At 42.2% G+C, this 16,067-nt stretch overlaps 1 protein-coding gene across 1 annotated transcript in view; it reads right to left on the bottom strand.

The window, feature by feature from the left end:
- The window catches only part of LOC142767858 (guanylate cyclase 32E-like), a 288,413-nt gene that overhangs the window by 38,036 nt on the left and 234,310 nt on the right, over window positions 1–16,067 (bottom strand). Inside the window, exon 4 of the mRNA XM_075870104.1 lies at window positions 10,989–11,108. Within this exon, the coding sequence (XP_075726219.1) occupies window positions 10,989–11,108 (120 nt within the window). The remainder of the gene's footprint in view (window positions 1–10,988; window positions 11,109–16,067) is intronic.

Genomic DNA, 16,067 nt, shown 5'->3' with positions numbered 1-16,067 from the left:
ATGAACGTGGAAAAATAACGAACTTGACGGCGTACCAAACATCTCGAATAAGAACACGTGCTGTGCACTGAGCCATCGGCGCAACGAATTGGAAGGTGGCTGTACACAGTGCAATATTCGTAAGCGGCGTAGTAACTTTTGTCAAATTGTGACACAGTTTTTCACTAATTACTAATAATAATGGCACCTGTGTCGACAAGTGCAAGTACAGAGACACCTTCTATGGCACATCAATTTCGTTGGGCGGACAAAGAGGAGGTTTTGGAGAGTTCGACGGCGACGCAGTTCTTCCCTCGGGAACTGCGGCTGTAAGTTTTCCGCTCGAGCGGGGCTCGTGCGCCGAAGCATTGGGGAGACAGATCGGCAATGGAGCGGTAAGGACTGGCGAGTTTCGAGAGGGCGTCGTGGGGACAACGAGTCGGCCATAGGGGAAGACAGTCGCTGGGGATTCTGGGCAGCCTGGTAATTTGCAGAATTCCCACGGTTCGGAGGCTGGAGGTCGCGACGCCGGCCGCAGCGTGCTATATGTCCCACAAAACCACATGCAAAACTGATGGGTCGATTATCGAAGGTGTGCCAAGGCTTAACGACAGAATATGCAGGGGCGAAGTAGGATGAGGTGCTGCATATATAGACAGCGTCGTAGGGTAGGAGTACCCGGTGCCCTGGTTTGCGCCAGAGACAGGGGGGGGGGGGGTGGTCTGGCAATGACGGCAGCGTAGGTCAGCGGCGTAGGGACAGATGGCGATGAAGGCAGTGCCTGTGTGACCTGTGTCTCAATGACCTGGTGTAGACGTGGGTCTAAAGAGGACACTGGCTCCGATGTTTCGGCCACAAGGGAAAGCTAACGCGCATCTTCTTCACGGACGAATTGTTTGATGTGGGGCAGTAAGACGGTGTCATCAGCAGCGACGTCGTGCACGAGAGCGGAAACTTCAGCGGTATCTTCAACGGCCCTGCGCGTCGAGGCACACTGCTTACACAACTCGTCGTACTCCTGACAGAGCTGGACAACGTCATTGACAGTCTGTGGGTTTCTAGCGACGAGCATCTGGAAGGTATCGTCGTCAACTTCTTTGATGATGTGCTTGATTTTATCGTGTTTGGTTAGAGATGAAACGACGTGCTTGCAAAGAGACAAGACCTCTTCGATTTAACTTGTAAAGGTCTCCTCCCTGCGCTGAACTCGACTACGCAGACGCTGTTCTGCGCGAAGCCGGCGCACGGTACGACGACCGAAGACCGCGGTGATGGTGGTCTTGAAAGTGGACCAGTTGGTGATTTCGCCTTCATGGTTCTTGAACCAGAGGTTGGCCACATCAGCGAGGTAAGAGCGCACGTTCATGAGCTGGTCGCAGGCGTTCCATGTGTTGAAAGCGCTTATGATTTCCAGTCGATGAGCCAGTCCTCGACGTCACGTTCATCATTGCCGCAAAAAATTGCTGGGTCTAATTACCGATACATGCCAGTACAGAAGACTGTCGTTGTTAGGGTAGCTGGAGAAGGGCCAGGAGAAGTCATGATGAACAGTGAGGGTAGCGTCCGATTGCGAAGTTCTAAGTTGATCGAAACCCCGGCTCCTCCACCACTCAAAATAGAGCTGTTGTACGTCGAGAAAGGTTCAGACGCAGCTTGGCGAAAGGTGCTTTATGAGGCAGGTCTCGCTACCGGCGAGCGGCGTGCGCGAGCTACTGCTACAGCGACCGATAATTATAGCCTTCTTCAGTAACAGCAGAGCGTCTGCCATTCAGATTCATTTCGATATATATATATATATATATATATATATATATATATAAATATATATATATATATATATATATATATATATATATATATATATATATATATATATATATATATATATATATATATATGTATATATATATATATATATATATATATATATGTGAAAGCAGATGCGCTTTCACATAACAACTGTTTATTGTGCCGACGTTTCGACGAGAACCCCGTCTTTTTCAAAATATATATATATATATATATATATATATATATATATATATATATATATATATATATAGATAGATAGATAGATAGATACATATATATATATATATATATATATATATATATATATATATATATATATATAATGATATGTAATAGACGATAATGCCAAGGAATGTATAGGGAAACTTATTAGAATCAATGTAATGTAAATAAGAAGAAACAAAAGTGAGTGAAAGAATAACTTGCCGTGAGCAGGAAGCGAACCTACGACCTTCGAATAACGCGCTATTCAGGTTCGGTTCCTGCCCATGGCAAATTATCTTTTCACGCAGTTTTTTTTTTCACATTTACATTACAATTATATCTAATAACTGCCCCTATACTTTCCTTGGCATTATTGTCTGTTAGATGTCTTTAATATTCTGTCAAACACGGAAAAACTAGCCCTTAAGTATACACTTCTTTCCATATATATATATATATACATATATATATATATATATATATATATATATATATATATATATATATATATATATATATATATATATATATCATCACCAACAGGAACACTACTTTAGGTATACACTTCTTTCCATATATATATATATATATATATATATATATATATATATCATCACCAACAGGAACACTACTGGACGTGTTGAGCATAACATAAACTTAACTTACTAATTTACACACCCTGGTAACTAAATAGTGCGAGAGCGCATGCGAGACCAATCTATCGCAGCACGCAAAACGCTTAACCATGGCGTTTACGAAATTCACCTCGTGAAAGCGGTGTGCAATAACGTATCGTTGGGGCACTTTTTTCTCCATTTCTTCAGATGTAATATATCTGAAATTTCTGATTAAATGTTCGTTTTCCCACAATCTTAAATGTGTGGCCAAACACAGGATTGCAGGCGTGCTATTTATAGTGGCTTTGCAAATGAGCACCGTCATTTGCGTAAAACGAAGGCTTGTGTTGCCTGAGGCGTCATTAAAACACCAGCATGTTTGGCCAGAGTACGCACGGCCACGCAATAAAGGAACGCGATGTATCCCGTATGTAGCCCAAAAAACCGACTTTTACACAAAACTCACGCTACACACAACTATAAATTGTGCTTGCTGATGTTTGATTCTGCTACCAGGACCACTCAGTTGTTGCGGCACCAAATACGCTATACACATTTAGTGTTTTTTCTGCACTCCACGTTACTGTCATTGTGCGGTAACTCCTAAACATATAGAACAGTGACAATATTTTTTTTTCTTGCGAGAAGATGTAGCTGCAGCTGTGTCTTTTCTTTCTTCAGTAAACTCTCCCCAGTTCTTCAAGCAGCACCTCAGCTACTGAACTCATCACATAGTCCAAAATTCAGCCGACTTCAATCTACTCGCTTCTTTGAGTTTATGTTTCAGTTTAATATTTCTCCTAAATGAAAGGGGTCATTGTTAATACTATGCAAAAGAGGGTCCCGAGTAAAGAGACAGCAGTGGCGCTTTCGGTTAGCAACAACGTTCTAATACTTATTATTACAGTGTGTTAAAATACACAACGCAAATGTAAACTACTAGAAAATCTTCTAATAAATAGACGAAGGCTACACAAGGAGTCCACAAGAATTAGTTATGCGTTTAAACATACACACTACACACACCACAAAAACTTGATCTAAACTCTTGCTCCATAGCTGCCCATTTGGAAACAGCTGTTTTGCAGCGCATCCTTGAAGAAGACATTAGCTTTGCTTCTTATGCTGTTCTCAGTGGAATGAGCTATACGACGAAATGCCTCCTCGTACCCGGAGCTTACATCGATCACTCATCTATGTCAACATTGAACGTTATTTTCATCTTTAAGAACATAATTGAAGTACTCTGTGGCAATTCATAGAAGAAGAGACGCAGCACCGGCACTCAGTATTAAAGAATGTCCATACCCGCAGGCATAGACTACTGTGGGATAGCATATTTACAATCACTGAAAAATCATCCTGGTATCCACAGAACTTCGCTATATGTTACACTATTATGTAACATGCCGGAAAGTGTTGCGAAGAAAATGCAGGTTCACCCTTCAACTGTACCCGACTCTACAGAGACTCCATGCTTACATTTCACCGTGGAAGTCCATAAATGTAGTCCTACTGTCTTGGCCTAGCCGTTCTACCGATAAGCGTCCATCGAAAAGGGAGGCAACGCTTTCCAAGATGCTGAACCGCTGTCATCTATGAATTGCTCTGCAGTTTCCATAAGGCAAGCCTGTTTTGTAGTGTTCTACCTCGTTGTTTTCGCATGTTTTGTTGTTATTACAGCTTGTAGTCTATCCACTTTAGAAATAAACCAACAGGACCAGTTCAAGAACTTGTTATGGGTATTAATGCAGGAGCGTAGCAGTAGTTCTGCAAATGCTGCTAGCGAACATCTCCACTGTTATCGGTGATCGGCAGTCAGGTTCAGTTCATTGTGGTATATGTTGTCTCTTACAGCATTCGTCCCTGCGCCACTGCCTGCGGGCGCTTTATGTTGCAGAAATATTTATTGCTTTTATTTGCATACACACAGACATAAGGAAACAGAGAAAAGAGGGAGAGAGTGAGCCGGCAACTGCCACCTGGAGAGATACAGCGCCTGCTCGCTCTTTAGGGAGGGGGAAGAAACAGAGGAAACGAAAATTAGAGGAGAGAAAGAGGAAAGAAGATGAGGAAGAAGAAAATAACGAAGACTTCAAGAAGTATCAGTAAATATTAAAAAAAAATAATAAGAAAAACCGTCTATAAACGGGTGTGCAGGTTCGTTTGGTTCATAAGTGTATTGAGAGCTTGGTGGGATGAAGCAAGGCGATCCGCTTTTTCTTACCCGCATTGCCCACGTGCGAAGGTGCCCATTGTGCAGCTAGGCATACGCCACGTGACAGAATATTGTTGATGAATTACATGATGCTTTTTTAGAATAGGGCTGTCGGTCTCCTTGTTATTGAGTCTGCTGAGGACACCACGAAAGCCGGTGAGGATGACAACTTTCTATGCTAGTAACCCTTATTGTAGGTACTTAAGGGCCACATCAATCGCTGCTAGCTCGGCCTTCACCGACGATGAGGGGTGCGTTATTTTAAACTACCGCCTGATATCGAAGGGCAGAAGAAAGCTGCAGAAGCGCTCAGGCCATCGATGCGTACAGAAGCGTTCGTAAATACTTTTGCATAGTCTTCGAAGTTTTTGAATAGGTGTGAATGGGCTAATTGGTATAGTTCCGAAACACGTTGGTTACACTTTTTGCGTATTCCTTGAATTGACGGATGAGTAGGGAGGGCCCATGGGTGGTGCTCTGTCGATGTTGTCAACTCAATAGTTTCGCCGGAATAGCCAGTAATGTCGTTGAACAAAACCGTCATTTTACCCATTCGAGAAAGTGGGCACTGTCACAGCCTGCTAACAAGTGTCTTGCCATCTGGTGCTCGGTTCATACGCTCAATATGATGTAGCGCTCTCTGGTCAGCTTGCAGTTTCCGCTGAGGCTGCAAGCAGAATACAACGTGAATACAACGAGTAATGCAGGTTTACTGAGACGTGCCATCACTTGATCTTGCATTGCTCATGTGAAATTTTTGTTTACATTGAATTTTACATATAAAGTTATCAGACTTTTCGGTTTTTCTAAGCGAGTGTTTCAGAATGTATCGGAGAGCTGGAGTTTCTAGCGTGATTCAATTTATATGAGTATTCATTTAAGTTGACGTAGAAACCACAGTTGAGCAAGTGTCGATACTCTACCGTGGCACCAGAATGAGACATTTTAAGGACGATAGTCTTTCTCGGGTACTTCGACGCAAACATTTTGGTCTATATGCTCGTATGTTTGTATGTATGTATGTATGTATGTATGTATGTATGTATGTATGTATGTATGTATGTATGTATGTATGTATGTATGTATGTATGTATGTATGTATGTATGTATGTATGTATGTATGCATGTATGTATGTATGTATGTATGTATGTATGTATGTATGTATGTATGTATGTATGTATGCATGTATGCATGTATGCATGTATGTATGTCCATTTCTCTGTTCGTCTGGCGTATTGATACCCCAAACGGCCCTAAACAATACCCGAAACGGCATAACCTATTCTCAGTGCCGACCAATACTGCTCAAGTTTCAGCGTTAATACTTGTGCGAATGTCAATTAAAACACAATATTTGCGCATATCTGAGGCACCGTAACAACACGTTATTATTTTGTATGTTTGACTTTACACTAGAGAAGGCATACAAAAGTAATTCTAAGGACCTTAGTGTTTATCTTGCTGCACTGACAGTGCAACGCAATGCTCAAAAATTCCTAACGCTTTGCTAAGCCTAGCTAAGACGACATGGTGGTGGCCCCTGCCCGTCTGTTTGCGTCCTACAACTTATTGCCTCCAAGACAGGTGCGCACGCCTTCCTTCGTTTTCGAAAATAACTGCCAGATAGCGCTCGTGTCTAACGTGCCTCGATGTGCTCGTTCGCCTTCGCTGCACGGATCGAGACTCTAACGCAGCGCATTCAGAATACAAGCCATCTATTTTATCGCGTAGGACATCAAATAAACGCTCTGTTCACTCTCTCCAGACGCAAGACAATTGTCTTTCTATGACACTTGAACTGAAATATGAAGATACGGGGCCATTTTTTTTGTTTTAATTACTGGCATATCTAGCAAAACAACGTTTACCTGAGTTGCAAAACATTCTTGGGGCCTTTTTTCTACCTCAGATAACGTATTGCAGCTCATTTTTAGCACGATCTGGAGTTTACCAGTTCATTTTTTCTTGTGGTGGGTGGCATAGCGAGTATTCTGTGTCGTATTGTTGTCAATATAGTACGCATATAACTATGTATCCATGAGCAACCTTTCTAATGTAATCATTAGTCACCTAGATGTGTCAAACGACCAACTGATATCCGGGGAAAATGAACTGCAAATACAAGTCAATATCTAAATCCGCAAATGTATTCTCCAGTTCTTGCTTTGTGTCACCGTCATGGGAGCTTATCAACCAACAATTGGCGCTACTAAGTTGGAGGAAGCACTCTCGATGACAGAGTACTCCGGCCACATAGCACGAAAAGAGTGAAGTCTATAAATAAATGCAAGTGAACACATATTCATGAGCACAAATTTATGAGCACTCGCGCTGGCGTAATTATGCCTTTGTGGTTTATAACATAGCGTCTCATTTAAACATACTGGTTTCGACATGTAGAGCACTGGCACTCGTCACTTTATTTGTAGTGCTTGTGGGGCTTCGTATATGCAGCATAATTATCTTTACATGAAACTGTTATGTGTTAGGGTCCATGAAGATTTTAAGTCTACTTCAAACCTTTTCAAAAGCTTTCAACAGACTGCCTTTTAAGTGGAGACTGTAGCCGCAGTGATTCCGTTCAAGCAACAGCTGACTCATACCGGAAAATCTTCATTTTGTTCTGGGTGTATACAAGTTTATGCACATGGTTTTCATGAAACAAATTTATCTACGGTTACATCTGTCATTCCAGAGTAAAACAGGATCAAGATATTTAAAATGGCTTACGTGACATTGTCCACAATGAAATATAGATAAACTAATATATATATATATATATATATATATATATATATATATATATATATATATATATATATATATATATATTATTCCGCGGCGAGCTTCTAACACGTTGAAAATTTTCGCTCTGATCGAAGCGGCGGGAGCGAATTTTGGCCGGGACCCATCGAAATAGGGCTGATCCAGGCAAGCCGTCGAGATTAAGTCGACGTGTTTGTTTTGGTAATGGCCGATGCTGTGCACTTTAAAATGAATTTAGACTGGAAAGTGATCTTAAATGACGAAACAAGTGGGCCCTTCATTACCGTTCACGGACACTTCATGATATCATATTGCGCATATTATTACATTACATTAGTGTCAGTCATTAAGAGCGATGGCAAGGATTTGCCGCTCCAGTCGCAGAGCACAACTCTCGGTCCATGTGAAACGAAACCACCATTTGCTATGGTTACGAAAAGAGCGATTGGAGCGACCGGAACGGTTTTTTTTTTTCGCTGCCATCGCGGCATGTGAAACAGCTTTGACGCACCTAAGGACAGGTGACACACATGGGCCTCTGAAGGGTGATGCAAGGATGAGGGGGCGGTATAACTACCTTCCTTACAATTCGGCCTAATATTTTTCTATGCATGAACATCTTGATTAACCAAGTTACGTCCTGGTATTCAGCGTTGTCATTTAATTTCGCACGTTACGTATATCGAATTTTTTTCTCCTGTCATGCCAAGATAGTCAAAGAAAGGCTGCCTGTGCTGGATGACACTACACCCCCCCCCCTCCGCTCCCCAGAGGATGGCGTCCTGGCAAAAAACTTCTGCGAACACCTTTGGTCATACATAAACACATGTACAAAAATAACGATATAGGCAGGACATCGCAGAGGAATTACCAACACCTATAAGCAGGCTAAAAAAGTTCTTATGCCAATCACGCGTTAAACGGCGCCTCCTGAGCAAAAAAAAATTGCGCGTGTTGGTTAATTGCTATACTGCACTAAAACTGAACTTCTTTGTATAACTGTTGTGTAAGCGCATGAAGAAACAAAGGAGCACGGGAGAAGCGCTTTCCCGCAACTTGGAAAGAAAAGAACATATACGCACACAATCAATATGAACGCATGCGTGTAAATGCAAGAAGTACAGCCGTGAACACTCGAGAACAGTCGGTAAAAAACTGAATGAATAACCATAAACATATTATAGACAATCAAACTCCCTATAGTGCAGCACCACCGAAGGTTGGCTCATGCGCTGTTTTCTTCTTTTTCTTATGTTAAAAGCTTCCGTGAACTTGAGAGGTAATTGAATGTTAGAAAGAAAAAACAATATCCATGCATATCCAACTAGCCCAACTTTCGATTCTGTTGAACATTATGGTCTCGCTTTTCGTCTTAGAAAGAAATGTGCAAAATATTTCGTAGAGCTGTGCTATTGGTTCTGCCAGTACACTCATTGCAACGTTGCTTATTGCAAATAGTGTGGCTTCGTCCTCAGTACTTATATTAATGAGCAAGTAAGATGACAATTAATTGTGTAAGCAACGTAAATACAACACACAAAATGCTCAAAATGACTCGTCTCTCACGTCTCAAGATAAAGCATTTCACTTCCTTCATTGATCGTAGAGATGGTAGTTGTCGGAAAATCTTGGCAGCTATCCTTGTGAGCGCCTTGAAGACGCGGCTTAAAATGTATTGTCGCGTGGCTATAAGGTTTATGCTAGGTCACAATACCGAGGCGTCTGGTCAAAAAAATTGATCGACACACACGACACGCGCGCGCACCAACTAAAGTCGTCATTTGAACTCAAGAGGCCATGGCTAATGCATTTTGCAGCTTTTCTCACATCAATAGCTGCGTGAGCTTTCTCTAAATGACGTAGCAGCTACAAGTCAAAACTATTTTGTTATTCTTCTTCTTTTCATCTGAGCTCTTTCTCGAGCAGTTGTATCTCTCTTCCCGGCGCAGGATAGCAAAGCAGACATGCGTCTGGCTAACTTCTCTGCCTTTCCTTAATTCTCTCTCTCTGACCCTTCGCATTCTATAGCAATTTTATCTAGCTTTCATTGTATTTCGTTACTATACACCAGGAGTCTCAAATTCACATTCGGCACCAGCCCGCAGTCCTGAAAGTGTGGCAAAATGTTGGGATAGTAAAAAAAAGCCTAAAACGAGATTCCTGAGTGAGCGTGTGTGTGTATGTGTGTGTTGGGGGCATAAAAGGGTTGTCAGATCAAAATATCAGCTAGCATTGAACTTTGAAAGCTAGCTTTTCCCTTATCTCATATAGAAGTCATTTCTGAGTGAGCTTGGGCATCGACCTTGGATAAACTTATAACTATAGACGATTTTCCGCAGCACTGTAGGGACACCGCCATGTTTGATCACATGACCGTAATTGGCATTCTCCCAGCCAGTTTCCCGAGCCAACACATTGGGCCAGCTAAGTGACTGTAACCGTAACTGAGGTTAGAAGCCAACTGGCAGCACCCACGCAGACGCGACTGCCCACTTCGATTTGAATCGCGCTTGCAACAGGCCCACTGTCATTCCAGCAATAAATTCATGGCGAAACAGCTACCGCTTTGTGTCTTCTCGCGCTGGGGCGAAAGCATCAGGTGGCCGTCTTTATTATGGAAATTATCTATGTTTTTTTTTCAGGCATGCTTGTTTAGCATGGTCTCCAATAAATTGGGAATGCATCTTGAAAACACTGCAAAATACCAGCGAATACATTGCTCTCGAAGCTTCAGGACGTAAATATAAAGAAAATGAATTCATGGGTGTGAAACTTACTTGTCACACAACACAGATCAATGGCGTGATAAACTTAAGGGAAAGGAGACGGCACCTATAGACATGCCGGCTTTTCCGGCACGTCCGTCTGCTTCACTCGGCTATAGCTATTGGCGTGCCTGTAGCGACTGCTTCGCGCAGACGCTTTCAGAACGCCGAGCGGACGACGCGACGTGGATGTTGAACCGTCAGCAGAAGGCCACGGCAGAAGGGTGGCCGTAGTTAGGTGATGGCCATGTTGATGTGGCGTCAGCTCGTTTTGAGTAAACAAATGAACTGTAGAAAATCCACAGTGATTCAGTCTATGATGCCGATTGTGAAGTAAAGACTGCTTATTTCGTTGTTCTTTTCCCCACAATGTGACTGCAGAAGCTGCCCTATAAGAAATAAATGCTTCAGGCCAGTCACACCAGTGTATGTTGTATTAACAATGAGATATTATTCATGGTAGGCGAGATAATACAGCTATCAGAATCTAGTGATGTCGCTAATGATCTGGAAATCACAAAACTTAGGGCAAGACGAATTTTGTGCACGACGCGCGCGCTGCTGACGAAGTGTCTATGGGCCGCATATTTGAAAGGCTGGCTGTGTACATTGAAAAAACTCCTTACCTGATCCCAGCGATAGTGACGTAGCAAAGATATGACCGACTTGGAGACCTTGGACAGCGGTGGCAGAGTTCGGGCGAACGTTCCGAACGACCGGCCGGACACTCGCAAATCGGAGCAGCGCTGCGAAAAAAAATAACATCCTAATTAGAAGCAGATTTGTTAATCCGCGCCTCTTGGAAAAGCGGTAAAAATAAATAACGAAGCTTCCTTGTTCTGGGAAGCCTGTTCGTTTCGAACTGCCTTACCTATGCTTCGACAGGCACGAGTAAGCTTCCTACTTAGTGCGCTGGCATCATTAGCACGATGCTGCGTAAATTTTGAGTAGCGTTGCGTCGCACAAAAAAACAACAACAAAGGACCAGTCTAGAAACCCATTCCAGCAAGAACAAAAGCTAATCGTACATATTTGAGCAGATACAACACTAAGGTTCAGCTTTCTCCTAATCCACCTTTTATAGGAAACTAAATTGATTTACCATATATGATCGTAACAGAAAGAAAAATAAAAGTGTTTCCGTGAATTGTACGAACTTTGTGCACCTACCCACCCCAGTCTGATTATGGGAGACAACCCACTCGTAGGATTCTCTGATGCGTTTAGATCTTTCCCGGAAAGACAAGTTTTATACATTTTGTTTAGAATAACGTAGCTTACGTAACATATTGTGTCTGGTTCAGTGCAGCCGTAGTTGCTCTTACTCGATCAGCACTCACTCATTTAGCTAATTAAACAACTTATCTGGTATTACGTGTCAGAATCAACCTGTGTCAAGTTTTTATTGTGACAGAAATTGTGTCGACACTTCAGATGGCTTTTCGCAGTTTTGGATTCTATCGCCATCACCTTCATGTTTTGTACGAAGTCCTAATTGGTGCATCTCTCACCCTTCGTATGTTATATATACTTGTGAGATAGAGCACTTCAGCGGAGACGATGAAATGAGGTTGAAGCAGGCATTTAATAAACCAGCCCATCTCCGTCACTCCAAGAGTGCTGCGATAACATTATCCCACGTTCTTATATGTGCAGTCAAAAGCTCAAACACTGAATAAATACCCTACTCATCTTCGAACTGGCATGCAAAACGACACCGGGAGGGGAGGGGAATTCGAGCAATGCTCTCCTATATATCTTCAAGCCTCTTGACATCCTCCTTTCTCCTGGTGCTACGTCACGTCAAGTGTTCGACAGCCAGGCTTTTTTTCTGTCCAACACGCAAAAAAAGCGTGGCTCCGAGCTATCCCATGCAAAGATTTCATGCCAACAGTGCATTCGAAGGTAAATTATAGTAACCTTGCTTTGTCGAGCGTGTGAATCGTCGTTCGTAGCTGCAATGGGGCTAACTGTTGAAAGGCAGTGTTTTTCGTACGCAATGAGAATACTTCAACACCATAGTAATGAGAATACTTCAACCATAAAGAAGCATGCGTTTCTCGTGAATACACACTAAGCAGCGGGGTGCATTAGTAAATGGGCAGTGCAAAAAAAGGACATCTTGCTCACCGAGTAGTAAAAACAATTTTTATTTTGCTCTTGCTGCCACAAACTGCGCCTTGTCTACTCTCGGTGTTTTATTCTCTACACGCTAACGTGTGCAACCATCTTCCGATGCCGAGCGTTTCTGTAGCGAGTTATTGTTTACAATGAAACAGACATCCTCTTGCTCCGATGCAAAAAATCACACATAAGTAGTCAGGCACAAAAAAATGCTTTTTTTTTCCTTTCCTTACAGGTGTAGAAACCCGCCTCCGAAAGTGGTTTCACGCGTATGACTTTGGCTAATTCTTTTCTTTTTTTTTCACTTAGTGAGTACACCAAAATTAAATAATTATGAAGGAATTCGCAGGTTATATCTACGCGTAGTCTGTGTTATGTATAACGCGTTTATAACATTCACCTTTTTTTTTGCGCAGATTGGTTTAAAGCTTATCAAGTGCGGTATGGTTTCTTCTTAAGACAGTAAAAGTAGATGCACAACTTTTCACTTATTCCATAGAAAGCTTCTCGAAGACATGACATATTATTCTGCACATATAACAGACTATTATAGCACCAGCAGAAGCGAGCGCGACGCACCGGAATACTGAAAAGCAGCACCCGTGCGAACACACTGGGTTACGTCACGCAGCCATCGGAAAGGCCTTATTATTAGGGGGGGGGGGGTGTTGGTTCGAGTAGCAACTGTGAACTTTGATTCGAAGAGCGCAGTCGCAATCCCTGGCACGCGCGCTATCTCGGCAGGCAACTGAGCGGAGCCTGGTATGTCCATCAATTCGTGCTGTGTTCTAAATGCCATGAAGCTGTGGAAAAATAGCACCTGTCCTCGGAGCCACCATATCCACTTTCAGAAAAGTTTTGTACAGGTATACGAAACACCCAATGCTAAAGAGTTAGCTACCAGCCTTGCTTCGCATATTCAATTGGTTGCTGTCGATTTCATTCATTCGCCTTTGAGGTGAAACTCTGACTTCATATATATGATTATTTTAAGCAGAAGTAGTTCCACATAGCAATAAGCTCACCTCTTCAGTTGTCACTGAATAAATGTCCCGAATATATCATAGAATATTCCCTTGGTCCAAAGACGCGGCATATTAAGAAAATTTACAAAACCACATATTTAGAAATTTACAAAATTTACAAAAATTACAAAACCAAACTTTGTGCACACAAAATATTATCATCCTGACCACCGTTATTGCTGGCTTCATCACAAATATAAGACTATGTTATATTCTCTGCAAGATAAATAGCTATATCAATGCTGTCAAGTTTTAGTCTATTCTGATTGTTACTTTAGGCATGACCGTGTATTTTCATTTTTCATATTATCTTACGGCTCCGTTGTCTTCCTTGGGAGATGGTTTGAGTACGGGTGACCCCCACCCTTCCCTGAGACTTTCCAGTTTTTTTTCAACCTTAACTTTCTACTCGTGAAAGCGTGCGACTCTGTATACTATCCAGGTTTAACCAATCCATACATTCATTAGACCTTCTTTGGTGAGACCCCATACCTACCGTAACGATGCCGTTGCATCACGAAACATATCCTCAACCGATTCCCTATTCTGGATTACAAATACAGGATGTATTTTCTAAACACAATATTCCGAAAAAAGGAAAATTTAGAAGGATCCAAAGATCCTCTTACACTAACTATACAGTATCTCCCGCTCCTACTGCTTTTTCAAAGTAAAACAGGTTCGGAACCGGTGATTCTGTCAATTCTCTTACCCATTCTCGACAACTTTTCTTACATGCGCATGCGTATAGACAAAACCAGGCACATTATCCACACTGATTCTTGATCAATACAAGGCTATGGTCAAATATGCCGAATTGACATTTCCCCTATATCCAGTTACATCCAGAAATATTTACAAGCTTGCTGAAAAGAGAACCCACTGTGCGTGAGAATGTTCACAAGCCAGCATTTCTCTCCAAGTTCTATACGCAGCACATACTTTAACGCATAGCATTTATTGATGTACTCTGCAGCGCATAACGGACGCTCCTGTTTCGTGTACCGTTCTAAAACACGTGAGCGTGCGCAGAACACATTTTGTAACAATGAAGTGGCCTGTCCACTGCGACCTCCACCATGGCCGTCGACTTAAAACTTTGAGAACAGGCAGCGTTTATAAGAACCAAAAAATTAGTTTTCAGTTAATCATTAAGCATTAACGCACTTTTAGGCAAAGTCCGTACTAGATTTTCAGTCTTCGATCCAATGTACGTCATATGCCAACGTACGTCGTATGAACGTTAAGGGAACAATTTTGCCCCCTGCGACGCCCTTTTTACAAAGTATATATGTACACAGCTCCGCGAGCGAGACAAGTTAGGCAGGGGTGATTAGATTTGCTGGCACAATGTAGATGATGAGAGAGAAAAGACGAGCCACGGCAGGTTTCATGCTTTAGGTTGCCAAGCATCATTAGGAACGTAATTTGCCAACGTGACAATTATATACACCTAGAAGGCAAATAAATGAGAGCACGCCAGGATTTCATTTGAGGCAAGGACGGCTCATTAATGCTGCTTTGTGCGCGAATTTTTACACGAACTGGCAGCGAGTGCGCCCGGTGTGAAGGCAATGACCGCCCACCGCCACAGTCAATATCAGAAGTCCTCGCGGACAAGTTTCTTCTGATGAGGTTCCCAATTAGTGCCTATCTACCAGAATGCTTCACGACACCTTTGACAAAGGAAGGACGTTCGACGACGACAAACTTCAGGCCTCTCTGGCCTATGATGGCTGGTGAAAGACAGGCTCCCTGCGGCGCTGTTTCTTGATGTCGCCGGGCTGACGCGCGACGTCACCATGCTAGAAAATTGAAGTGACGAGTTCGATGTTTGCATTCATAGGCATTCCTAAGAAGAGGGCACAGAGGCTGTGCCCCCACTCTTTAATAAACTAAAGCAGGGGGTGGTGAAAAGCCTGCTTTATATCGTTAGTCAGGTGAACCTGCCCCGCCTTTGTATATTATTATTATTATTATTATTATTATTATTATTATTATTATTTAAAGTGCTTTCACGATGAAATGGCATTCAAGAGTGGAGTGCATAAATACATAAATTATACAACTAAAATAGTGCAGTGAATTCACTTAACCCAACATTTTCTCACATTATAAAAAATATTGGTTACTATAATAAAACCAAATAGATTAAGAAGGAGTAATGAGTACAGATGACATATATTCGCGGTTATACAATGTTAGGTAACATTTTGCGGAAACGTTTGCAGTCAGTGATAACGGAGACACTTCAGGGAAGGTGGTTTCAATCGCGAAATGGACGGGGAATGAATGACTGAAAGAAATACTCAGTGGGCGATGATGCAACTCCTACGTTTTTGCCATGATCAACACGGTTTTGAATTGATCGTAGTCTGAGGTGATTAAGAAGTGCTGAATGTTGAGAAATTTGAAGAGAAAGCTAAGGTATATGCAGGTTTTTCATGACAAAAGCAGGCGAAGGTTCTTAGTGTTGACTTCGAAGAACTCTTTGCTCCATATCTTTATACCCTTGAATCCATGACATTGTGGGAAGCTAGTGATTGTTTCCTATTA

The sequence above is a fragment of the Rhipicephalus microplus genome, chromosome 7 (assembly GCF_043290135.1).
Source record: "Rhipicephalus microplus isolate Deutch F79 chromosome 7, USDA_Rmic, whole genome shotgun sequence".
In the NCBI taxonomy this organism is placed as follows: domain Eukaryota; kingdom Metazoa; phylum Arthropoda; class Arachnida; order Ixodida; family Ixodidae; genus Rhipicephalus; species Rhipicephalus microplus.
Note: the sequence above shows the minus strand (reverse complement) of the source record. Positions and strands in the feature narration are given on the sequence as shown.